We start from the raw sequence: 27,937 nt of genomic DNA on the forward strand, positions 1-27,937 counted from the left end.
CTTAGATGTCGATACCTTGATATGTATAGAAACAGATTTATGAAACGTGCTTGTGTTGAAAAGCAGAGAATAATTCATTCAATAAAAAACAGAAGCAGAGAGATGAAAGACAGTCATACAGAGAATGCTTAAAGAACTGCACAAGGCTTCCACCCTGTATCTACTCTGCATCAAACTTTATTAGCCCTAAAATGTTGTGCATATATACATGATGGTTATACAAATATAAACATGTTTGAGTTCACGTTTAAATCTTCCAGAATCAATTCTCTGTTCACAAAAGTTACTAGAATTGGCTTCTCAAAATTACTTCTCTGCCATGAAAGAGTTTCCAAACACGCTAAATATATTCACATACTAAACATGCTTCACAGGCCTAAAATATTTCCTGATATATAACTTCTGAAAAAGAATAATGAATGAAAAATGTAGTTATTTAGAAATCAAACACATGACATAACTAGAAAAGGGTAAAATAAAAAGGCAAGAAACTCTGTCAAAGAAGAACAAAAGACCTAAAAGAAAATCAAAAATAAAACCAGAATGTTCAAGAGGACAACCTGAATATACATATCTTCTTTGCATAAGAATGCAAACAGAAAAACACCACCTTTGAAACTTTTGATTAGAAGCTTTCAAGGGTGTGAAGAGCACAATGTCTCATGAACGTGATATTGGCACGGCTCAATCAAAAAACAAAGCTCCAAACGTTTCGAGCTTTGCTTTCTTATTGAACCGGACCAATATCCCGTTTTTCTCCTCTACCCTTCAATGCCATTGCCACCACCATGCTTTGCCTTAACCTTCAAAAAGCATAACATAACAAAGCATCAAGTTATTGCAATTGAGTTAACAAAAATTCAAAAGGGTCACTTTTCCCTTATTCCCAACAATGTAACATGCATAATTTCATACATCTAAGTGATAGTGATCTATGAATGGAGAAGAAACAAGACATGTTGAGAGAGAGACAGAGAAAGATAAAAACACTCTGATTCTGAAGTCACAAGGTAACTTTAAAGAAGGTATATAGTGAAGAGAGCAAGAAATATGGGTGGTGATGGGTAGCATTGAAGGAGTTGCATTAAATTCTCAACCACCAAGCAACTGAGGAAGTTGGAATATTAATTTAAAGAGGTACAGGAATCGTGAAAAAGCTCAGAGGAGACAAATCTGTAGCTTTAAATGTGGTGCATTTATGGATTATGGGGGGGATGTTGGTTCTGTTCAATCAGCATTTATGTGTATCAAACAGTGAAAAAGAACAACAAACAACCCTTGTTTGCTTTGCTTTCTTTAAGGGTTTTATTTCATCGTAGCCATCATTCATGCCCAACCTCTCATGAGGCACTTCGTAGGTTCAGTGATTCCTTTCTTCCCACTACAATTGATGCATTTGCTTGCTCACATCCAATTCTTTGCTAGAAATGAAGGTAAATTGATGATTATGATTCTGAGCATGTGAACTAGTTGTGCCAAAACTAGCTAAGCAATGTATGGTCTTTTTGGTTTAAAGTTTCTTTTAGTTATGCCTTGTTAGCTTTAAATTGGGAAATTTTATAATGAAATAACAGAATCATGAAACTCTCTACATGCTTATTCATGGGTGTCTCCTGCTAACAATGGGCAAGCTAGATCCCTATAAGAATGAGGATATAAGTACAAACTCTAGAAAAGTCATTTCTTAGGAGGAATTGACCCAGTTTTTCGAACGAATATACACATGTAAAATCGCAAAAAATAAAAATTCATAGGTATTTGTTTGCTACTTGATTTTTTTCTATTGTCAAGGTATCTCCACATTTATCCGCCATGAGACAAATCACCTTGAGACTCAAACATCACATTAAATGATCGGTCTCTTCCAACAAAATCATTCTTAATAGAAACCGCTCAGAAATCGAACAGTCAATTAAATACTCAAGGAGTCAGGCACTCAGGCTTCTATCAGTTGTGTTGGGACTTGGGACTTGTTGGCTGCTACTCATTTAATTATAAAGAAAATAATCATTTTTTTTAAAGTCCCCACAAAATTCACAAGTGTGTATATTCTAATAAACTTAATTAAAATGTTGAAATGTCAATATATATGAATTGAGATGAGTTAGGATACCCTGACTTGAATAATTTTTTTGAAAGTGTACATGCCTTGTTAGATGACCAAGAGCAATACAAATTCAAAATCACCTTAGGGTTTGTTTGAGTGCGCGTTGGAGAAAAAACCGCATATTTCCCACAACTATAACTTGGAGCGTTGAAACATACAGTTTGGGAGCAACCCCAAACAAGCACTTAGTATTTTGAGATACTAAAAACGGGCTGATGCTTATAGAAAGCTAGCTTTTTCGATGAGGAATCTTGAAATAATCTATAGTGCATGATTATTAAATTTTACTATTACTAAGAGCAGTGTAGCACTATTCCCAAAAGAACAAAAGGAGCTTTGACTAATTGTTGATTTTGCTCGCTAATGATTTTCAAATAAGTGGGTTAGGACAGAAAATTGACATGCTAATATATCTGTGTCAACTTAAGAATATAAAATATTGCATTATTTTAGTGGTATTGTGTTTAATTTTACTGAAAATCTGGTCGGCACTATGGATTGTTAAAGGAAATGGTGTGGGAAACAGGTAGGTTGATTTTGAAATGTTAGTGATGTATAGCTTTGTTCAAGATATAAAATTCCTTGATTTTATGCCCACGTTTTTATTCGTGTAAACTTGTTTTAGTGCATTAGTGCAGGTTTTAAATTACAATGAACTCAAAATTATAGTGAACCGCCTCAAAAGTTAAGATATTATTTTTGTCCATCATAATTTTTGCTTGTTGTGATTTTACATTGTCTATTTAAACATGTACTATATATACATCAAGTTTGAATATGGGGTCAAATCTCTTAATATCACTATCTCACCCATAAAAATTATTTGGTAGTAGCTTAATCAGAATCATTTCTCTATCAAATGTGGAAATTTATAGGATTTCTAAATTCATGCATAGTATGTTTGGTTTGACATATATCACACAAATCAAAAGCACTTCTTCATAAAACACACTTTTTAACTTACTTTTGTAAGTGATTATGGGGTTCCAACCAAATTAATCAAACACGTACACATAATTTTTCACCATGTCAAAATAAGCTTTTGAAATGTAGTTTTTTGTGACAATACTTACAAGTCACTGGGAAAAAAAAAATTACACTAGTCGTACATGAAAATTATACTCTTTTGTAGTGGCAAAATTTGAAATTGAGCAACATGTTTGTACATATTTTTGTCAACTCAACTCAAACCGCTTTTCTTTACATGAAAGTTACTTGTTAACTTCCTCATAAAATTACTTCTTCCCATGAGAAACTTATCAATATTTATTACAAGGAATAAAAAACAAGCTACTCACAATAGTTTTCTAAGCTCACCATTAGAAATGTTGCAGCAAACATACCCATAATGTCTTACTAGAATTGATTTAAAACTCAAAATGAGTTGCAAAAATTAAACCAAACACATCAGGAATGGTAGCCACAAACAAGGACAACACAGAGTGGGTCTGTGTGCTTGATACTTTGGATCCATTATTCCATATATTAGGAATTATTGATGCACCCATATATAATATTAGTATAGTAGTTAGCCACAACATGTGAGAAGGACTAGACCAGTCCATTAAATAGTTCTGCTGCGTTCTCTTGATGAGAAGGCATATATACACATGAGGGAATAAAATTTCCTACATTTAAATTTGTCATGTGTACATTAACGTTACCTGTAGGCAATAAACAGTATGCAAAACCTACCCACCACACTGTTTCAGTTACCCACTACACTGTTTCAGTTTTCTGTTGTGTAATCGGGATCATTTTCTAGTTTTGGGTGATGGCTATCGTGGTGCAAGGATTGATTGGAGCTCTCTTTTTTTGTTTTACGGTTTGGGGTTTGGGTAGGTGTGTCTTTTTATTGGGGGTGGGCATGAGTTTTGTTTGGTTGGTTGCTGGATGGGTATTTTGGTGTGTGCTGGCTTCATGCTTTTGTTGTGCTCTAGTTGCTCAAGCTTTTGCATGCTAGTCTTCTAGAGTGTTTTGTTTTGGCTGTAATTTTTTCCTGGTTTTTCTTTTCTTTGTATTTGGGTTTAGCACCCAATACAATATTTGGCCTATAAAAAAAACACAACAAATTATTTTAATTAAATAAACATATAAACTGATCAAATAAACTATAATTGAACATAAATGACTTTCTGAAAACACTCTTCCAACACAGTATTCATTGAGAAAATGCTCAACTTCAAGAAACTTTTTGTAAAAAACAATAGCATGGAACTAACATCATACTACTTTAGTGCTAAAAAAACATCATACTACTTTAGAGCCAATTTGGATACCCGTTAGAAAGTATGAAAACAGGTATCGAAACGAGCTCTTCGTTTCAAGGACCTTATCATGTGCGACCTGTTTTGTGATATTCATCATAGAAAAAAGAAGTCTAATTGTAAAATGCATTTTACATCTTCAAAGGGAGTAAATTGCAAGTTGGTTCATGAGTCTCAAAATGAAGGTAAATAAATGAAAAGGGTACTTATTGAAGACCAGAAGACTAATACATAAACAAAATCAATTGTAAGTCAGATGAAAAATTTGACTAGGAAGATTGCAATTCTAGAATCCCCTGGGTTCAATTTATCAGTATAAATGAACCAAAACCTTCATCCTGATAAACTTTAGTTTCAACAAGGCTTTGTGATTATTTACTCCGGACTTTAACTTGCAAACTCCAGTTAACCTTGCCCTCAGGCAAAGGGATGGACCTGGGTAAACGCAGTGGAACCTCATATTCTCCCACGGTAGATAATGGTGATGGAAGATGCAGGTTTTCAGGTGCAATGTTTACACAGAGTTGTCTTGCCACCTGAAAATAGCACCACATTTCAAAGTCAATACCAGAAAAAGAATGAGCGGGAAAAGGAAATTGACCTTTGACATATCTGATATTATTGTGATGCATTAGAAAAAGTTTATGAGTTTATCTTATTACATAAGGACTTAAGTGAGGCTTAACCAAACCTTGAAAATAGCTTATAACCTACCTATAAGCAACAAGTGTTTGGTTAATTTTATGAAAATAGCTTACATCCTACATTTTTTTTATAGGCCAAGTCATTGTATTCAAAACAGCACAATGGCATGTTTATGGGAAGGAAAAGAAAAACAAGTAAAACATAGTGACTGGAAAATCTGAAATTAATTGATTTGATGTAATTAGAAGACATACCTTAACCCCTATTGATAGGAACATTAAACTCCAAACACTAATTAAATAAGAAAACAAATCATGAAATATGGAAAACATTCTAAAGAATTAATCTAAGGACTCTTAAATATTGTAATGTATAAAATAATATTATGAAAGTTCTCAACCTATTCTAATATGAATCATTATGTATTTCAAGTTTCAAAGAATAAAAGCAAGAAAAGCACATTAGCAAATGACACAAACTTCCACTACACATTTTCACTTGGCAGGAACCTCCATTGAAGAAATTGGGTTGGGAAAGGTGAAATCGAGCTGCTGGTACAGCTGCTTCGCTGAAACCAGCTTGTGTTGGGGTTTATATATGAAAAGGAAAAGTTGACCTAGCTTGATGGATCACTGAATTTGGACTCGCATACCTCATTCCTCCGTCAGCAACCCCACACTTAATTTCCTTCGAATATGAGGTAATTCAGCTAATTGGTAACCCAAGTTAATAAGCCTAAAATTTGGCACAGTACGAGGGGACACATGATGAAGACATAGAGGGAAGAATTAGTTATAGGAAATGAAAAAGAGCGAGAAGAAGAGGGGATAGAGCGCAGAAAAAGTTATTCGCAATAGGGCGTAGAAAAAGTTATTCACAGCGCATTCAGCTACTGTGTTGTTTAGAATCTCAGTTCTGAGAATTGACAGATTTATAATGTGGTTTCATATTGCTTTTCCATACTTGTATTTCTTTCCAAATGAAATTACATACTATCACTAAATTTGGGAAGTTCATTTCCTTAAGTAGTATTTGCACAAGATTGGATGATTGTTTCTCTGAAATCTAAATCTACAAGCAAATCACATGGCCAACAGGCCAAGAAAGTTTCTCCTGAAGCATCAAATACTAGTTGCAACTTGCAAGTATTTCTTTTTAACACACTATATACTTATTTCTAAATTTGTTTGTTAGTTACAACGAAGAACACATTAAAATTAAGAAGAAAAAATATTACCTCAGCCACAAGTACTTCTTTTGTCACAGGTAATCGTATTTCCAAGGGTTCATCTTTTGATGCACGTGCCTTAGCTTTTTTAACATCAATTAACCTCCGCAAGACCTATTAGATGATCACATTCAATTCATATTAAAATAACAAATATTAATGGGTGAGTTTTGACATGAAAGACTATCAAAATATCAAGTAAATGTTTCTAGAAAAATGCTAGCAACACTGACTTTAACACTCATTAATTCGTTAAAATTCATGTGGGATCCAATAAAAATATGGGGCCCCACTGCCAATTTAGTGGGATCCATATGAATTTCAACCAATCAAAGATTGTTGAAAATAGAGTGTTAGAGTGAGTGTTGCTAGCACTACTCATGTTTCTATTATACCACTCTAACAGAAACAATCTTGGGGAGTATATCAGAGTCATAGTTTTGAAAACCAAACCAAAATGGCAAGTTAAATTTTTATCTAACTTAGATATTAGTTTACTACTTAACATATTATATAAGAGTCAAGATCCAATACCATCAAATGTAAGTCTCGGTATGCTTACACCACCTGATAATTTTTATTGTTGAATTGAAAGTTCTCAGGAAGTAGATCAACTTTATAAAATTTCATACAAATCTAAAACTACTTTATATTCCACCACACCACTATATTTTAACATATAATATGCTACTTAAAATATATAAACAAAATTCTATTAGATTACATATCAATGAAAACCTAAATTATCTAAAACTTTGAATACATGATCATCAAGAGAATTTAACATGGTTCAATTGCCGGTTTACCTAACTCTGAATTCTACAAAAAGTTACTCGATGATATAACTGTTCAACACTTAAACCTATTGTCAGTGGATCGTAACTCATCATTAATATTTAAAATATATGATTAATCGTCACCAGTTCAACTATTTGAGAAGGCAAATAATTTCCCCAAAAAGGATAGGAGAAATAGTTCCAAACAGAAATGAAAAGCTTTGAAGAGTAAGCTACAAACCAGCTTAGCCTTATCAAGACGAAGTGCGGCTGCTTCATACTCTTTCATCAGATCTTCCTTTGACTCTTTAACTACAGTAACGTCTTCTTGTTTTTCTTCTTCAGTAGGTTGATAAATCTGAAGTCTCAACAATTGTAGAAGACAGAGTAAGTTATGAAGACTGGCTATGTGAGTATGCAAATGTTTATGTGCCAAGCAATGTTGACAATATGGGCTGCGCCCACATTCAGATAAACACAAAAAGTAAAGGAAAAGGATGCACTATTGTCATATCAAGAACTTAAAAAAGTTATTCTAGAAGATAGAAAAATGCAGAGAACTGAAAGTGGTAGATAGCATAGATGAATAAGAAACAGAGATCAATGGCATTGAACAACCAATAGCATAGATGTGTAAAATGAGACTAATGAAAGGATGAAAAACCTTGCGCTGCTCAGTGAGGAGATAAGCAAACTTATCAATGTTAGGGACAGCGAGGAGCTTGGGCATTAGGTGGTTGCGAAAATATCCAGGAGCAACCTTGACCGTATCGCCTGCCTTTCCAAGCTTATCTATGTCCTATAAATTAGAAATTGAAAATATCAGATATTTGAATAAAATTTTATCCCAGTAATTAAACATTAGGAGTCAAGATAGATAATTACAGTTGTAAGGATGACTTGGAGCTTCCTGTTGTATCGAAGTCCTTGAGACGCATACAGAAGTGGGTTTACGACAGCACTATTAGAACTGGAATCTCTAAATCTGATGATCTGCCTAACACCAAGTCTTCCATATTGAAGATAACCCATTCAGATTCAGTCACAACTTTTCTCTGTCAAGATTGAAAACAAACAATTATCAGTATCAAACCAACAAATTCCATTTCTTCGAATAGATGGAAATGGATCAAAAAGTAGGATAGAAAAGGAAAGTTTATAGACAGAAATGAGATACATAAGAGATACAAGAAAAAAGATACGAAAATATGTATATGCAGATTCCTCCAAGTGTTTGAGAGATTTGGGCTCTCCTCCCCATATTTTACTCCAAAAGGACCAAAACCAAAGACCCTTAACGATTTATTCCCTCCTATTACTTATACTCTGTAGATCTCTAATAGAATTGGAATATAAAAGAATATTATGTATTATTGTAATGAGTCTTCAATCCCTAACTTGTGTACCTGTGGGGTAACTGAACAGAGACAATAAGAATGAATATAGTAGTATGCTAGGTGTTCATGAGACTTAGAGCTCTCCCACAAAAATAAATTAAAAAAATCTAAGCATATACAGAGACAGAGAGAGATCGTGAAAAAGGGCAATGAAGGTTCAGATTGCTTGCATGTTTGCTCGTACCTTGTTGTTGGTTGATGAGGATTGAGGAAGAAGAAGATGGAGATTTGATTTGAGTTTGAGGGAGAGAAGGCAACAACGGTGGTGGGCTGATGGAGCAAGGGCTTTTTGTTGGGTCGGGTTGGACTTGTCTTTCACTTTCACTTTCACATTCACATCACATATACATAAAGAAAAAAACTTGGCCGGCACGTGTCAATGGATGGGGGTTCTTGACACGCACGCCTTCATATAAAAATATAAAAATAAAAATAAAAATAAAAAAAAAAATAAAAAAAAAATAAAAAAAATAAATAAACTTCCTTTTTCTTTGACGGAGGTTTCTTCTTCATCTTCTTATCTGATCAATCAAGCAAGCAACACATCTTCTTCTTCTCTCTTTCGCTCTCCTCTCTCTCTCTCTCTGGTAAGCAACATCTACTCTTCAATTCTAATTGCGATCCTTTTTCCTTTTTATTCGTCAATCGTTTTCGCTCCTCAATTCATCGCTACCCTCGTACCAAACCCTAATTCCATAATTGGTGCTGCAGAATCATCGCCATGGCTAAGAGCTCATTCAAGATGGAACACCCACTTGGTTCGCTCCTCTCTTAATTTACCAATTTTTTGTTCAATTGTTACTGTATAGTGCAGTTTTATGAGTTGATCAAACTTGATGCTTTTGGGATTCTCGGGTAGTAATCTAACTGTCTAGGGTTTGGTTTCTATTTTTTTTTTTATTTGGGTGTTTAACTATGATGTAAAGTTTGTATTTTTAAGCACCATTATCACTTCTTCCATGAAAATTGAATTTTTACCAGAAATTTTTACTCTATCAAATGCCATTGTCTTGTCTTAACTACATATTTTTGCTCTTTATATTTAGTTTAGAGTTTAGTATAAACAATGACCTATGTTATAGCACTTAATTATACTTTCCTAAGTGCATGTAAACTTGTATTTAGTTCACCTATTGGGTGATTTAGGTCCAACATTTATCTTCTCTAATATGTGCAACCATTAACATGCCAGAAAGGAGACAGGCTGAAGCAGCTCGCATAAGAGAGAAGTATCCTGACAGAATTCCGGTAAGACCTGCTTTCTGCTGTGCTGTCTGTGTGCATGTGCCATTTTAATATCATTGGATGCTTATTATTTTGGTTGATCTTGTGATGTAGGTTATTGTTGAAAGGGCAGAGAAGAGTGATGTTCCTGAAATTGATAAGAAAAAGTTAGTTTCTTCTACTCTTTGGGAAGTGATATTGCAAATATTGGTTCAGTTTATTTAATCCAATTTTCGTTATAACTATTATTACTTGTTTCGTGAATATTTCCCTGCATGAAACTTGTCCTGCTATGTCTGGTTGAAGTTTTGAATGTATGGTAGCTTTACTTTGAAATTTGAAAAATGTAGACACTTATGGTTGCTTATGGTTCAACTTTGAACTTAATACATGATGAGAAATTATAGTGTTGTGTGATCCATGTAGAGACATGGTTTGTCGCTGGCTAAGACCTGTCGTGTGTATTTTCTATTTATGCATGTAGACGAAACCTTAATGCTCTTGGTTTTTAACAATGTAAATAGAATGGAAACTGTAGAAACAGTCTAGTTTGATCATAAAGTGAGAACAGGTTTTTGTTAAGACTTGGGTGTTAATAATTGAATGTATCAGAAAGTTGAGACTTCATGTCCCAAAATCTGTGTGCATCTGCATTATGTACTTGTTTGGGTTGGAGCCATGTGTTATTTTAGTAAGTAGTTAAGTCTCCAATGGCATTTGGCTTTTGTGGTACATTCTTGCAAAACGTAGGAGGTATAACTCATAACTCACTGTCTTCTCACCTTCTAAAATCAAAAGAAAAAAATGACCTTGGAAACTTAGTGTATATATAAGTTTCAGCCAATGTGAAAATGTCCTTTGGGACGTATGACTGTATGTCTGGGGTGTAAGACCGTAAGCCAAACATATTTTTAGTACACTAAGTAACCTGGCTGGTGGATGGATGTCTAGGATAGATATAGGCATTTCGACATGCTCAATGTTTTCATTTACCTCTTTTGACTTCAATATTGGATGCGTGAAATTCTTATTACACTGACAATTATCGGAATGTTCTATTGTGTTGTGTGGATACTGGATACATTTTTCATCTTTCATCCCTTGTATTTTCTTTATTGATTATCGTTCCATTTTGGATATATATAGGTATCTTGTTCCTGCTGATTTAACTGTTGGCCAATTTGTGTATGTGGTGCGTAAGAGAATCAAGCTGAGTCCTGAGAAGGCCATCTTCATTTTTGTCAAGAACATTTTGCCCCCAACTGGTAATATATGTGGATTTTGTTCATGTGTATGTGGTATATATGTGAAAATTTTGTTATTTATTGTAGTTTTAACTGTAGTTGATTTGTGAACTGAGCTGTGGTTTTTGTTCATGCAGCGGCCATGATGTCTGCAATTTATGAGGAAAATAAGGATGAAGATGGATTCCTTTATATGACTTACAGTGGGGAGAACACATTTGGGATGATGATCTGAAATAATTCATAAATCATAGCACGATCATGTGAATAGAGCTTAATGAAAAATGACCATTATGAAGAAGTCAGCTTAATTGTAAATTCTCTGGTTTGATCTGGTTCTTGTAAAGTTCATTAACTGATTGCTTTCAATTTCTATCGTTTCTTGTACCGGTACTTATTTGAAAATTGCCTTGTGTTCACTATATTGCTAAAGTTTAAGGGTATGTGCTCTTTAAAATGTTTTCTCATTTTCATTCTTCTTATTTTCATATTCGAAAAGTAATTTTCATGTTCAGTTTTTAAAATTAGACAAGGGGGTTTTCAAACTTTTAACCGCTGTCAAACCGTTGACTCAGTGATCTGGGGATCTCTGATGGGGTTACCTTTAGGTCAGACCAGACGATTGTTTCAAGCTCATCTGTATGCAGATTTAGTAAAATGAGGCTAAATTGTGGCATTTAGTGTGTTTAGAAAAGTTTATTTGAATTTTTTTTGGTACATAAAGTTTATGAAGTGTGGCAAACGACTAGGTCAATGAAGTCTTTGTTTTTTTTGTGCTTCGGAAAATAGTGAATGAAGTCTTTCAAGACTACAGAGTTTTATGACTTTCAGCTTTTCATTTAATTAAATTATCAGCACATTGTAAGTGACGAGGTTTGGAGCATGTTGGGCGAGTTTTTGCATTGAGTACATCTGATCCAGCTTTGGTTTTGAATGGGTTAATTGCTAATGTCAAATATTCAAAAACATTTAAGAAGTTTTTTTTTTTTGAAACTTCATTTAAGAAGTTAAGACCGATTAGTATTTGAAACATTATTTATAAGGTGATTATTAAGGTCTTGGTTAAGCCTTCACACTTAGAGACTTAGAGTAGTTTTATAACGGAGAGGTGCACAGCTGATGTTATTGTTCATAAGAAGAAGAAGAAAGTAGAGTACTCAGCCGATTGGTTTAACCGTGAGGTAACACGTGGTGGTTAGTTCACCTAGCCCCTTAACCCTGAGGTCAAGGTTTCGATCCTCCCCATGAGAATGAATCACATTTCATGGTCAATCATTTACCGTTTATTACGAGCACCTGCGGTGAGGAAATTAATCATTGTTGTTGCTGGATACTCTGAGCTCACAAAAAAAGAAGATGAAGAGGGAAGATAAGGACATCACCTTTAAGCGGGATCTTGAGAAGGTGCATGATCATATGATCGAATGGATTGGGGCTTCTTGAAGAATACCCTCCATCAATTTGGGTTTCCACCTGTTATGTTTAGCATGTGCAAACCTGTTTGGGAAACTGTAACTATCTTTCCCAATCCAAGGTTCGATCTTGTGACATTACCTTTACAGAAAATCTAGCTTGCCTAGCACTAGACCAGCCTACCAACATATAATTTTTAAAATCGATAATTACATATTCAAAATAAGCTTAGAGTTTAGGAACCAAGTTGGCTTTTCATCTTTCAAAACAAAATATATAAAAAAAATGACGGTGCATATTATGTTTATATAAATAAATTAAAGATCTTCATATTAAAATCTTTTTTTTTTAAACATCTTCATATTAAAATCTTAGAAATACAGCAATTGGATTTTTATTTAATTTGGTCAAATTAAATAAATAGCGATATCTAAAGTCTAAACTGATAAAAATTGACTTTGTCCAAATTGTACAAAAATCTAATATAAGCTATAATGACCGGCATTCGCCTCAATTAATACTTCATAAATCGATTGAAGTCAATATAAGCTATAATGACCGGCATTCGCCTCTTCTAGATTAAGTGACTTTTGACCATAAAATGCAAAATCATACTAGTACTTCTTTAGACAATTATTAATAAAGCAAGAATTATAACTTCTAATAATTTTGAAATTTGTTATACATGTAGATATATTTTAACACAGTATTAACAAGTAATTTTTCAATCATATTCTATCTCAAGTCTCAACACTTTAGCCGCACATCTTTATCCTATCAATTCATAGGGAACAACTGGTGCAAGTAAAACTGTGAAGCAATTTGGAAACACATTTCGCTGCAAAGCTGTTTTAAATGTCTTCCTAACTTCAATCCAAACATGCACTTATAGATGGAGAGGGTAAAGTCATAACATTCCACATTTCTCTATAAACAAATGAATAATAGAAATAACAAGAAGTATAAGCTATTCTGGATTGTTTGTAATGCTCAAAACTGGAAGCCAAAACATAATCAATCTTTATCTCTATGAAACAAACTTTACTGAATCAATGTGTATGTACCAAAACAAATACAAGGATCAGAGAATAAGTTCTTCACTTAGAGGTCCTTTTCTGGTACTGAGTCTTCATCCATTTGATCCCAGCAGAGGTGCCACTCTTCACCTTCTGAGCACCCACCACAGCAGCTGTCTTAGCTTTGTCAGCACCCACAGCTGCTGCTGCCTTGGCCTTTTCCATCCCGGCTGCCATCTTCTTGCTGCTGCTGCCTCCGCCACTAATGCTCTTCTTCGCCTTGTCATCTTCCACATGCTCCTCGTTCCCAAAAGCACCCGCTCCCCATTGATCAGACCAACTCGGTGCCTTGTTGCTCCCCATGATTGATTTCCCTCCTTTTACCTGCAGAAAAATTTAAAATCTTCACTGATTCTAATCACTAATCAGTGCATGTTCGGAAATCTTTCTAGAATTGATTCTAAAGCCAAAATCAATTTTAGGGAGAAACTTATGTGAGTCTCTCCTTAGTTCTTAGTGCCAGAATTGATTCAAATCACTTATCAATGCATGTTTGGAAATTCATCTAGCTTTTGATTCTAAAGTCAAAATCAATTATGGGGAGAAGGCGAGAAGCTAAGTATCTTCTAAATGCCAGAATTGATTCTAATCATGTATCAATGCATGTTTGGAAATCGTTCTAGAATTGATTCTAAAGTCATAATAAATTACATGAAGAAGCTAAGTAGCTTCTTTATGTCAGAATTGATGCTAATCACTTATACATGCATGTTTGGAAATCCCTCTAGAATTGATTCTACTGCCAAAAACAATTCTAGGGTGAAACTTATCTTAGTAGCTTATTGATGTCACAAAGAAAACAGAAGCTAATACAAACATCCTAAACATGCTATCAAAGCAAATTAACAAACAAAACAACAACAAAACATAAAGAGACAAAAAGGTAGGCGGAAACATTCACAAAATCGCATCTAATCCAAGTCGCACAAGGTCAATAATGCCAAACACACATGTTTGGTTTCAATTGACACAGTTAATTAATCAATGTGACAATCCAAAGCAAGAAAAATAACATTTGGGATTTTTGAATTAACAAGATTTGGGTACACACCCACCCACAAGATCTCTAGATGAATCCAAAGCAAAGTTTGAAGAGTTTATTGAAAAAAATCAAAACTTTTTGCTCAATAGATAAGAATCAGAAAGACCCAGTTGTTAAATGGAGTAAATTGCACATAATTGTTGAAAAAATAGGGCAAAATTTCATTTTTATGTATCTATACAAAGACAGAGTGAGATCGTATAAAAGGGCAAGGAAGGTTCAGATTGCTTGCATGTTTGCTCGTACCTTGTTGTTGGTTGATGAGGATTGAGGAAGAAGAAGATGGAGATTTGATTTGAGTTTGAGGGAGAGAAGGCAACAACGGGTTGAAACTCCAACAAATGGAATGAAGTGAAGTGAAAGGGAGGACAAGTCTTTGTTTTATAGTGTCAGGTTTTTCTCTTTTTACAGTTTTACTGCGTTACGCTTCCTGGTCTCCTAGTCCAATAGGGGATTTTGTGTTGTGCTCTTGCATGAATTTTGACCTCATTTGGAAAAAAGTTTATTTGAGCTTATTTGATAAGATAACCTCTTATGTCAGGGTGTCTGAGACAGCTAACAACTTATGGTCGACCATAAGCTTTTTTGAGCTTATTAAAAAGAGTTTATACTTATATATAACTTATTTTCGATTTATTTCAATATAAAAATTAAAATAGCTTATGAATAAGCGCTTATGTCATAAGTGCTTATAACCATAAGCGCTTAATTAAACTATGTTTCCAAATGGAGCCTTTATGGATGGAAAAATCAGGTTAACTTGTGTTGACTCTAATAGAGTTGTTTTTTTTTTATGTTTTAAACTATTTATTAGTATTTTTTGAAAAATACATTGTATATTTTATGTAGACAATTTTAAGTATTGCTTTTCGAAAAAGATACACGCAGAGTAAGATAAGGGAAGCTTGATAAAATCAAATGATGAAAAAAATTAAATGAATTTGTGGTTTTTTTCTTATAAAGTTAAGAATTTTTACAATTTTTTATATCTTCATAATAACAAGGAGAGATGAAAACCCCTCGTAAGTAAGAAAAGAAGGGTCAGAGGCAAACACTAATAGAAGGAGGACTTCCTAGCAACCAAAGAGGTCAATCCCCAATATGATCAAGGCTAGGGCAAACATATCATGCCTATTGCAAAACGGCTCATAGCTAAACTCTTAAGCCATTCGAACTACAATGACGGTATGAAGAGAGGAAACCCCCGCCAACCACTAGCCCACCGATGGATTAGCATACAAAGTTCTTAACTTTCGCTACACGCAAACATGCACACATGCATAAAATGAGGAAAGCAATATGAAGACTGAATAACTTCTCAAAACCGAATAAAGACAAAGATCTTGAAGGAGAAATTGCTAGTGCGTCTCAAAGTAGTGATTGGTGATGACTTCCAAAACAAAATACTTTGTAAGTATGACAAGAGCAGGAGAAGATGAAATGACGTCTACTTTATGAATTTATAGATCACGAATTGGGGGCAAAGACAAAATTTCACCTCCCAAACAAGGGCAAAAATGACCTTTCAGATCCCGACTCATCATTTCACAACCTTTAGAAAGTGAGATCAATCCTTGCCATTTGATATGTCATATGTAATCACTCTCTCCCATCTACATCAACTTGTGACAAGACATGCCTCTTCCAATTTCAGAGACCTCAGACAATACGTAAATATCCAAGGTATAAACCTATGACCAAACTGAATCAATTATAATCATCCCACACTCGTGCCTTAGAAGCTGATTTTATTCTAATCGAAGATCAAGAGTATACCACGAGAAGTAGGCCAAACATGTTATTGCTTCAAACTAGAGAACTCTCTCAGATCTTAACATTTATAGTAAGATGACTGCGTTTTTAATAGAACGTCATAAGCATTGTATAATAGAGGAGAACACTTCCAAAAAGGAATTTTGTTTTAAACCCGCCAGAAGACAACACTTTTAAAGAAAACATCGTCGTATGCTCTAATTAGAAAACGTATTGGAGAAGATATATTAAGTTAGTATTTTTTCATTAAAATTCAAGTCTCTATTTTAGACACACATAAAAGTCAAACTTTAACATTATAAATACCCATTTAACTAGGTTAATTATTCACCAAGTTTTCTTTCATGTGTTTATTTTCTCTATTTTCTTCATCGTTCTTTGAAACTTGGTTTTCCAAAAAACACTAATCCAATAGCTTCTTTGTCTCAAAGGCATCAAACTTGAGAAAGATCCCAATGTCCCATATATTATGGAGATGACTCTACTTAATGTAAATGTTGTTTCGACACCCTTTTTATTTTTTTTCTCATTTTTTCTTATCAAAACCGTGTTTACAACCTTCTCAACTTATAAACTTTGTGTTTTTAAAGAGTGGTAAAATTCAATCTTCCATTGACAATACTGTTGCGAAAGATTTTTACTAAGATCTGCAAGAAGAGCAAGTTTATCATTTTGGCGTAGGTGCGAATACCGGCCCATATAGAGCTACAAAGCATAATTATAAACTCAATTTTGAAAAGACTATTATTATAAAGCGTGATTCAATCTCAATTGTTCTTGCAAATAGCTTCCAATTTGTTACGGTGCCTGAGATTCTAATTACCTAATAAGTTTGTATTCTTAAGGTTTACTTATTATTTCTATCACTTCAAATTTTCATCACCTCATGGTTTCCCTCCCTCTTTGAAGTTTGATTATGCAGACATAACACGTTGGAGCATAATGATTTGCTTGTTGTTGATGTAGTTATTTTTTTTTAAATGGGTAAAAGAGGTTTTTGAGTTGCTACGTTTTAGTCAGGGTTGGATTAAGGAGGTGACTTGGGACGAATTTTGAGAATCTCTAGGTTTCTTGGGATGCATTTTTGGAATTATGTTTTGGTTGAAAGAGGAAGGATTGAAATTGATTAAAATATTTAGAGGGATCAAAGGTGATGCTTAAAAGTCCACGTGATCACTCTTTAGGTGACAAGGCTCACCACTGGACTATTGACCGTTCAAAATTGATGACACATAGTTAAAAAGACTTAATTTGATTAAAAAAGTTTCTTAGAGATGACATTTCAATTTTTGCAGAGACCCAATTTAATTTTTTTGACAATCTCAGAAACCTCAAACATATTTAAGCCTTAAAACTAATCAATAAGCAACCAAAACTAATTAAAATCAACGCAAATCATATTTACCAAAGGTGACACAGGAAAAGGAAGAAAATGTAGAATCCATGTTTAAGGTCAAATGATATCAAATATAACAGCTTAAGATCTCAAATAAACACACTACTTCATATCAAGCATGTACTTAGATGACACAGGAAAATAAAATTTCATTTTTAATAGTTTCAGTAAACCATTTAAGATTGGGAGAACAACTTCTCCAAGAGTGCTGAAAAAGTAGTCAAAACAGAGTAACAAAGAGAAAGAACATCTAACAAAGAGCTACGTAAGACTCCAAAAATATCATTGAATCAATTTATTCAAAACACAAATAACAAAACTGAGACAGCAAAAACACTTCAGGAGAAAAGTCTCTAGCCTACTATATATAAGAACTAGGAATTTAACCCGGCTCCGTGCAATGCACGGACGAGTAGTTCCTCAATTTATCATATTTATTTATCAATTTATTTAACTCTATCTATTTAAATCACATACCAATTATTGTAACTTTTACTAATCACAACACAAAATATGGCTTAACCGAAACATAGACATCAACGACTAATTATAAACATTAATATGTATAACAAAAGTTGTATTGTCATTTATCTGTCAAAATAACTTGAACACAATTACAATGTTAAAGTTTCCATAGTAAATATATGAAACCTCAGAGTGAAAATGATGAAAATCTCAGTGTTTGACCTACTTTGGTCAACAATATACATATATTCAGAAAGAAACTTCAGTGTCAAATACGCATAAAAAAAACACAAAAAGTACTAATTTCCTTATTGTACAAACTGACTCAAGCAATTGACCTACTTACACAAGAAAATTGCCCCACGCTAATCATGTAAACAAATGATAATCAAGTTAAAAAATTATTTTAATCTACTTCCAAGTATGATACCTTTGAGAGCAGTTGGGGTGGGTACATGAAAATCATGATTACTGTTACTTTTGTACTACTGATTAGTATATTATATGTACTGATAAGTCAAATAAGTAAATATCTTACCTGGATGCACCAAGAAGAAGAGATTAGAAAATAAAATCTGTCAAATACCTACTTGTAACATGATAGAAGATATACAAAGAGATAGAGTTGAACGTCTCTTATCCATGTTCGGCAATTAGCAGCAACAACGACGCTGACGCGAAGCCTAACTGCTGCACAAAGTGGGATGAACACAAGTTTGTCCATTGTTGAACAGGAAACGAAACAAAGCTCAGATCACAAACAATGGAAGGCTAAAAAGGGAAGGGGAGAAAGTGAATCCTAACTAAAAGGGAGAGAATAAGAAAATTAATTTTATGATGACAAATTCATGTCTCTGGGAAAAGAAAAACAAAGATCATAGACCTGCCTAACATTTAACAAAAAATTAAATTTCCTCATTCAACAAAATATTGGGCCGCCCAAAGTTTCAGAAAATTAACTGGCCCACATAGCCAATTTCTAGTTAACCAAAAAAAATTAACATACTTACCCCAAAAAACATATGTTTCATAAAAAAAAACTCCACACAATTAGAACAAATGAAAAAAATCATGCCCCACTCAATCCACATGAAATAAGTGGACTATCACAACATTCAAGTAAAACAACTATCTTACTTTTTTTAGAAATATCCTAGTTATCAAATAATGTTAATACATAATTCATCCACAAGCTTCGAACCCTGCACCATTCACACTTAACCCTTCTGATCCCCTACGTCAAATTAGTCATATCACTTCGGCTAACATTCGAATAAAAACATAACTTTCACTTCATATTGAATTTCATAACTAAATAATATCAACTCTAAAATATTATGACATATAATAAGAAATATATACCAATCTTCAAAGTGAATAAAAAATATACTCTTAATAAATCTATTTGTAACAGTGTTTCATCCACAAGTTTCGAACCCTGTACCATTCACACTTAACCCTTTTGATCCCCTACGTCAAATTAGTCCTGCCACTTCGGCTAACATTCGAAGAAAAGACTAACTTTCACTTCATATTAAATTCCAAAGCTAAATAATATCAACTCTAAAATATCATGACATGTAGAAAATACCATGACCAAAAGTATGTAAACACATACATATAGAAAAATCAATGAAGCTAACTTTCTCCATCTATAGAGTTACATATAGACAAATTCATAAGCAGACTTTAAGAAGAAAATCTGTGTTATCAGTTCTGATTTTTATGGTCATATTTAGTTTTAGCTTCTTTTACTTCACCTTATGTGTCTTGCTTGCCGCAATGACAGTTAGTTGTCGTCCTAGAAGATTATGTTGCTTTTACTTAAAACTCCCAAATATTTTCAGTGTAGATTTATATTTCATCAGTTAGATTTCATTACTTTGCTTCTGGTAATTTACATTTCAGTCAGTTTCTTTCAGTTTTTCTACAATCGATACATTTTATACTTGGAGCTTCCTAATTTATCCATGTGTTTAAGTATACCGCTATGGAAAGAAATCTTATTCGAAGAAGACTTATTTTTTGTATGCAAAACTCAACTTATTGGCCATGAGATTCTGGGGTTTCAAAGATAGTAGTCACCCACTTGAATTTGTAACATTGTTATAGCAGATAGATCAAGTAGGGTTGGAGTATTCATGCCATAGGGCACATGAAAATAATTGGTAGTTACATTCCAAAAGAAAAGAAGACTGAGGATAGGGCTGGTTGTATGTATGAAGGCTATAGACACTCAGTTCGATTAGGTGGAAAATATCTAACTTCTTCCAAAGATATGCCTTGTGTGGTTTAATCTGATTCAGCCAGCCATAGTTTATAACTTTCACTATCCATAAACTAAATGATAAAGTGTGACACATATATAGGGGCTTCCCTTCTTAGAAACTAAATGATAAAGTCTTGTTAATAAAAAAAGATGTATGAAAGAGGAGGATCACAAAATCCATGGAATGCAGAAAAAATATAGAAAAGAACTATCTAACCAGAAACAAACATAAGTAAATGATAAGTACATAAAACCGGTAGGAACTGCTCCAAGGGGAACCTTTATTGAAATATCCCAAATCTCCCTCTGATGCAGTACTTACACCAATTTTTCTCAGCAAAATGGTGACACACTCACAAACCCACAAAAAAGAGTTGGCCCTTTTCATTTTGTCTACTTCCTTTCTCCAATGAAGTCCTTGAGTTCGAGTTCGCAGTTATAAACTTGCCATCTTTTGTGCTTGTTATGTCCACACAATAGTTGGAATATCTTTCTTTAAAACTGCAAAATCATCCACAGGATCATATCCAAGTATTTTTACAAAGAACCCTGCCATAAAACCACATTAAAGTTTAACTTATGAGACTATGAGACTATCCTAAGCTAAAATCCATTCCCTTCCTCCAACCCCAAAAACTAATAAAAATGTATAGCCAACAACAATTTTACATGTCAGGTCATTGCTTTCATCTGACATAGCATAAAACAATGAACTTGCATCTTGAGCCCATGTCAAGCTAACACCACTGTGAAATTATACTTTTGGATCTATTAATCCACTTCAGAAGTCTTTCAGACAAAGCATAAACAGTTCACCACATGAAATTTTAACTGTGTAAGCAAGGTAGTTGTGACCAAGAAAAACTTTTCCAACGTGGACAACAAAAGGAATAGAAATATAAAAAACAAATCATGTTTACATAAGTAGAAACTTGCATTTTTCTCAGTAGGTTCATTCAATTCAAGCAAAATCTCCTACTTTTTTCAATCATGTCATTCCATGGCAAAGCAAAAAGGCCTTCATCCAACCACTTCTCTTTGTTTCCAGCGTTCTGCACAACCCATGATATTCCTTTACCTCTTGAATGCACTGGTAATATAGCATGACCAAGAGAAAGTGAAAAAAAATAAGACTTACACATTTAAGCAACAAAATGATTCGTCCATTATTCACTATAACATTCATCAGTTCCCATTTATAGTTAGCTTCACATCATCAATTTTCATTAAAAAAACACAGCTTCTGCCAATAAACAAACAATTTATACTCCAATTAAGGCTTAACCACACATAAGAGAAAAGTCTTTTAAGATAAAATCCAAATCAAAGCTGGAAGAAAACTGAAAAGTTGAAAGCTACTGTTTGAACACAGAAAATTAATACGACTATCACACTTGAAGAGCACATCCTAGTCCCACACACAATAGAGTTCCAAGCTGATATCATGGAAAGAATGAGGTTATCACACATGAATAAAATGAGCATTTTGAAAATCAAAACAATGACTTGATTAGCAGTATAAAAATTTGAAAACTTAAGCAACAAAATTCAATTCACATGCGATGTCTCGTCGTGCCCTTATCTCCTACATGTTTTTCAAAGAGAAAAGTTGAAGAAGTGGATTTACCATTTTTTTAAATTTGTAACCTTACATAATTTGCTTCTCCATTTATTGCACAAATACCTAATTAACACATCAAGAAGAGTAAACGTCCATGTTAGAAAATTTAGAGTAATCTAGTGACTAAAGCTCAAGCACTTGAATGTATAAGAATTATAGATTTCATCTTAATTTCAACATATTCTTATTGAGCATTACTATTTTCTTCTTTGGAGCTGGTGGACATGTTAATACCTTCGGAATTCTGAACTCTTTAGCCTTTGGTGTAGTGCATCCACTTGAACAAAGATCTTCCTCAATAGTACCCTCCTCAACAACATTAATCTTAATACACGGCTATTTGGAGCTTGAAGTAATAGCATCCTCACGAGGGCCTTGTTTGGTCTCTGCGAAATTTCAAAGAATTAGTAGCATGCTTATATGCACCCTAATTCTGAAGCATCAAAGAAATTTCAAAGCAAAGAGAATTATTTGAGAGGTTGAAAAGTTCCTTTCATGCCATTTTGTTTTCTTTTATCTGTTTTCCTATCAAGCAACATAACCTTTCTATCAAAATATAAACGCTTGAACCAACCATCTATTGCTAGATCACATTAGAGTTTGATAACATTAAAACTATATCCCAATATTATAAAAACACAAGATATCATGTATAGTAGTTACCCCATTTACCATGACTAAAAAACACATAAGTACTCAAGAAAATAAATAGGGTTGACTGGTACATTTTTACGCCAGCAAAAACATTCAATGGGCTCTATAAATTCAAAGTTACTTCAAGTGAGTAGTGATATGTGATGTACAGTCTGAAAAGCAAAAACTAATATGCCTATATAGGCATTTATAGAGGGACTTGGAAACATAAAGGCCACCTCGTAAATTACTTATAAACAGTGAGATAATTTGAACTCTCATGAGCATCAGCTTGTACTGAATCAATACACCCATTTCTTCAATTCCATAGCTTGTGGAGGACTTCCTTCCACCTTCTTGGATCCCATTTCTTTCCACTCTATTGAAAGCAAAAGCACTGTTCAATTTGACTCTAGCTTATGATTTCTCCGAAGAATCAAACTGCTCAGTGTTAGCTTGGCAGCAGGTGCATTTGACGAAAGAGAAATATCACATTTCACATGACATGGTCTCAATTATATCATTAATCAAAAGCTGTTATAAAACAAAGCCTTAAATTTCAATCAAATGTTCACCACACATAATTAATAAGAGATATTGTTCACAAAAAACAACTTTTAAACTGAAACTGCTAATATGATTGGAGAATATCAGAGGTATCAACTTACAGTAGTTGCACACTCAACTAATACACCACTGACAAAGGGCTCAAATTAATGTGATCTCAGCACAAACAAAGAGTTTTTAATGAACAACATAATAATAGAATTCGTTAGAATTTGTAATTAGGCCTCTTTTGGTACCATATTTGAACAAAGCAACCCATCATTCAAACAAAAATAGGTACAAATGAGATCAAAAACTTAAAAGGGTACAACACAAAGCAAATAAAATATTGTATTTATCAAGATTTGTAAACAAACCTGTAATCTGTAATAAGTGACAAATCCAATTTTGAAAATATGAAGTGTAGGCAAAGTTAAAATATGAAGTGTAGACAAATCCAATTTTGAAAATATAAGTGACAAATTCATATTTTGAAAATATGAAGTATAGGCAAATCCAATTTCGGAGGAAGAGTTACCAAAAACTGAAAGTGCAAGATAGAAAAGCCTCAACGATGAACCCTCTATACTGTTTTCGAAGATTCGTGCTTTGAAATCTCTTTAGTCAATAAGAGGAAGACATTGCCAGAATCATATGAGCCACTTTCATATCTAAAATGAAGAGAAAGGGAAACATAAAATGTTTATTTTAGACCAAGTAGAAGAGACTTTTGCTAAAAAATCACAACGGAATAGCAACGAATGGTGTAAAGAAGCCAAAGCTTAGCATATGTAAAAAATTTGATACATCCTTTAATTGCTTATAGAATTCAAAGGACGCAAATTCAATTGTAAACACCCTAATTGTTTTGCTAGAAATATAGAGTATTATTCACCTATAAAGAAACTCAGAATTCAGAAAGCATTTAAATTGTTACCTTGTCACTAAAGGAGAGCCGATGGCACCCTAAATCAAAAAGCTTGGACTGGAACGAAAACTAATTCGGCAATTCATTTAAACTTCCCATACAACAGAGCAGTGAAACTCGTGCACAGCTGACTTCCTAGTAAAAAATCTATACACAAAGGCTGGTTCAATTGCATAGCAGTGTTACTCTTGCACAAATAAAGGAATGATTAATACCATGTGAGCATCAAGATGTGGAGGATAATCGTAAGTGTCTGTGTCAAACCAACTGAATATCATATTGTGACAACCAAAAATCTTGAATGTAGCATTTCATAAACTCATACATAAGCAAAAAAATAATATACCTAGCGATTTATTCATCTACAAGTTATCTTTACATACTCCTAAGAATCACTCACAGGTCATTCATAAAAAAAATTATAAATCAGAGAAAAATAAAAAAATTCACTTTCCTAGTGGCAGTTGAAACCAATGGTTTACCTCTCACAAAGTACCAGCAGCAGAAAAACATGGAGCAGCAAGAAGGAAAGTGTCTTCCCCGGATATAGGAAGACAGGCCGCATTGTGCTCACCAAAACTGGCAACTGCATCAAACGTAGCAGCCAAAGGGGGAATTAAGCAAACTACAATCACTAATATATGACAAAAGGGGGACTCAAGCAAACTCCAATCACATATTGAAAGAACCAAAATCTATTGAAAGAAGAACCAAAATCCATTCAATTAAACGCAGTTGAGGGAATTGAGGAATTGAGGAACTAACGCAGTGAGGGATGGGAAGAAACACCAAAGAATGACAGTATTTATAGAGAAATTGAAATGCAATACAATATATGAACAGTGGGATTTATCAGGAAAGTGAATGAACCTACTGCACTTGTACTGAACTGACGTGATCTATCATCATCTTGGCTTCTGAATCTGGTCCTTCTTCGTCACCATATGATCATCCCCATTCGTAAACAGTGAAATTTCGTCCTTCTACTTCCACCATCTTCTCTTCTCCTTCTGAATCTAACCTAAACCCTGTCTAGGGTGATGATGATTTTCGGTCATCTTCTCTTCACCTTCTCCTTGCTCTGAACTGCAATCCTCTTCTCTTCTCCACCTAATCCTATCCTAACCCTATCTACAGTGAGGGAACCCTGCAACGATGACGACAATTTCGGACAAAAACACTGTTCTCCTTTAACACCTCCTTCTTCGACAAGATCAATCAGAGGCAGAGGCAGAGAAAACGTGGAAGAAAACACTGCTTCCCTCTCTTTGGGTCACCCAATGCTGTAGAAAAAAGATGAATGGCCAAGATTGATCGAAGGCAAATCAGGACAAAAAAAAATAAAATGAACGGCCAGGATGGAGACCTTTCTTAGGAACAGTGTTCCTTCAGGCTCTCTATTCAAGTTTAGTAGATTACACAAAACAGAAAAACTGCTGGTTCACTATCCTCTCTATGCACATGAACCACCTGGGCATCCCATGATCAGTCTAATAGCCCTTTAACCTTCAATAAGTCTGTCATGAAATTAGGATAAATGCTGAATCTATTTGCTTCAAGGATTGAAAATAAATCTTGGCAATCTGTCTCCCAAATTCCCTTACGAGAATATTCAAATCCAATAACTACAAACCAAATTTAACTGCAAGTCAGCTAACAAAGGCTTCCCGTGCCGAAATGAATTCCTGAGCCTACAAACCCTCTTGCCATGATTATTACGGACCGATGCCCCAAAACCCATGCTCCTCCTAATAGGATTAAACTACAATTTACATTGATTTTGAGACAATGCAGTGTGTTTTTCAACCTTGTCTATAAGGTATACCATCTGGGTGACTTCTTCCTTTACCAAAGATCAATTTTAATCAGTAAATTCATTACTAATCCAATTCTTGACAACCTTTTGTGTCCAAGAATCTTCCTAAAAAATGCTATTACTCCTCCAATTCCACAAACCCCACAAAGATGCCATAAATAAGACTGAGTGAGATCCTCCTCTAACTTACCCAATCCTAGACATCATCAGATCTAAAATTTGGCCAGCTAAAAGCCCCAAATCTAAGCCAGAACTACTTCGAATGTGAACAGTCTCTAGCACAGTGCAAAATATCTTCACAAATATGAGAAGTGTTTACATGGTTAAGAAGGAGAAACAATGAGAAAGAAATAATGGAACTGAAATGACAGATGGTTGTGGAAGAAGTAAAAAATAACCCACAAAAAATTGTTGGCATGGCGCTAATCGTTTGAGCACCAACATGACACTTATTCTCAAGGGGTTTTACTTTGGGAGTGAGAAAACAACTCTGAATAATCTCAAAAAGGTAACCATCAGGATCTACCACAAATGCAATTAACTTATCCTCTATGCACTTTATCTCCCACCTGAAGCAACAACATAATTAGGAATACAGATAGCACAACTTGGTCATGTTAAGGTATGAAACGTTCAATGTTATGGTTCTTATCTTATCATATTCAATTTGCTCGAGAGTTTTGTATCATAACCATTATGAGCTTATTTTGTAATTTGAAGGCTTAGATGCAGAAATACATCCAGTTAAAAAAGACGGAATTGAGCAAATTAAGCAAAATGATCCCAATTCTAAGGTAGTTAAAAAGAAGAGCGTTAAATTGAAAGCAAGTTGTGCCGGAATGGAATACAATGGATGACAAAAATAGTCTCACCCCTAACTCAGGACCCCAACTTCTCCCAAACCAACTCAACACAACATTCACAAAATTAATGAAATGAAGCAACATGCGACTGTGCTGATTGGTTAGGAACTGAGATTGAAGAGAAGTTGTTTCGCTGATAAGGTTGCTGCATCTTCTTGTTTAATGGATAGCGAGGAGCAGAATCTAACACCAACAGTGCCCCTGATCTGCCTCAAATCCTAAAGAGGCCTTGGCAACCTTTGATATCTTCGGCTTCACGACCTGGAATGCGCGCTCACCCCTGCCATGGAAGCCCTATCTCCATCACTCCTCCACCACTGTCATGTGCATCATCGAGCATTTCTTGAATGAGAAACAAAGCGATTGAAAACAATCGAAATGTCATGACAAAACAAAAACTAAAATTAGAAGAAAGAGAGAAACAACGAATGAACAAGACCTACAAAGGTTTTACAACTTTCAACATGCTTTGAAGAATATAAAATTGAATCTCAGTGCCAAACCATAGTTTTCAAAGGCAAAAAGGCAGATGGAACCAACGACTCTAGTTGAATCTATGACAAATAAATTTGTATTTCTACTAAAATAACCATAGTCAAATTTTGAATGTAGTACAATGAAATATTGAATTACTAAATTGCCTCTAGGCACTAAAACCTGCTTCTTTATTTTAAATATATATATATATATATATATATATATATTTAGCATGTTCCTACTTCCCCATCAGGCTCTGATACCAAGAGGGGGTCGAAAGCAGAAGGAGGGGGATGAGAAGAGGATTAAGAGAAGTAGGACGCCACCACGGAGGGGCTTTTTGCAGAAAATTAAATTGCAGAAATTAAAAACAGGAATTAAAACAGGAGGCTCAGCCTTCCATAAACAGAAAAATAAAACTTGAACAAGATGAATTAAAACAGGAGGCTCAGCCTTCCATAAACAGAAAAATAAAACTTGAACAAGATATATATTACATAAACATAGATTACAAAACTGAAACTTAAAACTGAAAAACTGAAACTTAAAAACTGAAAAGATTGAAAGAAAGGAAAACTGAAGGAGAACTTACAGAAGGAATTCTCTCAGTGTTTCTCTCTCTAAACTCTCTATCTAAGCTCTACCAAACTCTGATTAACAAGGTTCAGAATGAGCCTATTTAAAGAAAAGATTGGACACTGTTTGAATAGTTCCGGTTGAATAGTTCCGGT

General features: G+C 34.1%; 3 protein-coding genes and 1 long non-coding RNA gene across 14 annotated transcripts; 1 reads left to right on the forward strand and 3 right to left on the reverse strand.

The window, feature by feature from the left end:
* Positions 1-4,491: 4,491 nt before the first annotated feature.
* LOC130747032 (uncharacterized) lies at positions 4,492-8,750 on the reverse strand. 2 transcript variants are annotated; one of them, XM_057599850.1, is made up of 6 exons: positions 8,605-8,750; positions 7,909-8,078; positions 7,688-7,822; positions 7,265-7,381; positions 6,257-6,361; positions 4,492-4,910 (listed from the first exon to the last, which is right to left on the reverse strand). In XM_057599850.1, exons 2-6 carry the CDS (start codon positions 8,053-8,055, stop codon positions 4,746-4,748), a joined length of 669 nt encoding a protein of 222 aa, XP_057455833.1. In that variant the 5' UTR covers positions 8,056-8,078; positions 8,605-8,750; the 3' UTR covers positions 4,492-4,745. The 2 variants fall into 2 exon arrangements, with proteins under 2 accessions (XP_057455833.1, XP_057455834.1); XM_057599851.1 differs by lacking the exon at positions 8,605-8,750 and adding an exon at positions 8,430-8,578.
* Positions 8,751-8,867: 117 nt separating this feature from the next.
* Positions 8,868-11,355, forward strand: LOC130747034 (autophagy-related protein 8C-like). The gene is made up of 6 exons (XM_057599852.1): positions 8,868-9,007; positions 9,132-9,178; positions 9,613-9,668; positions 9,759-9,811; positions 10,791-10,909; positions 11,026-11,355. Exons 2-6 carry the CDS (start codon positions 9,142-9,144, stop codon positions 11,121-11,123), a joined length of 363 nt encoding a protein of 120 aa, XP_057455835.1. The 5' UTR covers positions 8,868-9,007; positions 9,132-9,141; the 3' UTR covers positions 11,124-11,355.
* A 1,848-nt stretch (positions 11,356-13,203) lies between these two features.
* Positions 13,204-14,803, reverse strand: LOC130747035 (uncharacterized). Its single transcript, XM_057599853.1, has 2 exons — positions 14,666-14,803; positions 13,204-13,701 (listed from the first exon to the last, which is right to left on the reverse strand). The coding sequence occupies exon 2, from the start codon at positions 13,678-13,680 to the stop codon at positions 13,399-13,401; it is 282 nt and encodes a 93-aa protein (XP_057455836.1). The 5' UTR covers positions 13,681-13,701; positions 14,666-14,803; the 3' UTR covers positions 13,204-13,398.
* A 5,818-nt stretch (positions 14,804-20,621) lies between these two features.
* On the reverse strand, positions 20,622-27,279 carry LOC130747036 (uncharacterized). Of its 10 annotated transcripts, none has more exons than XR_009022303.1 (8): positions 24,921-27,215; positions 24,533-24,636; positions 24,060-24,197; positions 22,816-23,793; positions 22,178-22,329; positions 21,950-22,006; positions 21,302-21,412; positions 20,622-20,871 (listed from the first exon to the last, which is right to left on the reverse strand). It is a non-coding gene; the product is annotated as an uncharacterized LOC130747036 (long non-coding RNA). The 10 variants fall into 10 exon arrangements; XR_009022296.1 differs by lacking the exon at positions 20,622-20,871 and having other exon boundaries at positions 21,055-21,412; positions 24,921-27,046; positions 27,173-27,279; XR_009022299.1 differs by lacking the exon at positions 20,622-20,871 and having other exon boundaries at positions 21,055-21,412; positions 24,921-26,435; positions 26,739-27,218.
* Between the last annotated feature and the right edge of the window lie 658 nt (positions 27,280-27,937).

This window comes from Lotus japonicus, chromosome 3 (genome assembly GCF_012489685.1).
Source record: "Lotus japonicus ecotype B-129 chromosome 3, LjGifu_v1.2".
Classification (NCBI taxonomy): Eukaryota; Viridiplantae; Streptophyta; class Magnoliopsida; order Fabales; family Fabaceae; genus Lotus; species Lotus japonicus.

Coding starts and splice junctions, on each gene's coding strand:
- LOC130747034 (XM_057599852.1), top strand. CDS start 9,142: ATGGCTAAGAGCTCATTCAAGATGGAACACCCACTTG. Junction 9,669..9,758: donor AGTATCCTGACAGAATTCCG/GTAAGACCTGCT, acceptor CTTGTGATGTAG/GTTATTGTTGAAAGGGCAGA. Junction 9,812..10,790: donor CCTGAAATTGATAAGAAAAA/GTTAGTTTCTTC, acceptor GGATATATATAG/GTATCTTGTTCCTGCTGATT.
- LOC130747035 (XM_057599853.1), bottom strand. CDS start 13,680: ATGGGGAGCAACAAGGCACCGAGTTGGTCTGATCAATGGGGAGCGGGT.
- LOC130747032 (XM_057599850.1), bottom strand. CDS start 8,055: ATGGGTTATCTTCAATATGGAAGACTTGGTGTTAGGCAGATCATCAGA. Junction 7,382..7,687: donor TCCTCACTGAGCAGCGCAAG/GTTTTTCATCCT, acceptor TTGAGACTTCAG/ATTTATCAACCTACTGAAGA. Junction 4,911..6,256: donor AAGAAGTACTTGTGGCTGAG/GTAATATTTTTT, acceptor TGCTATTTTCAG/GTGGCAAGACAACTCTGTGT.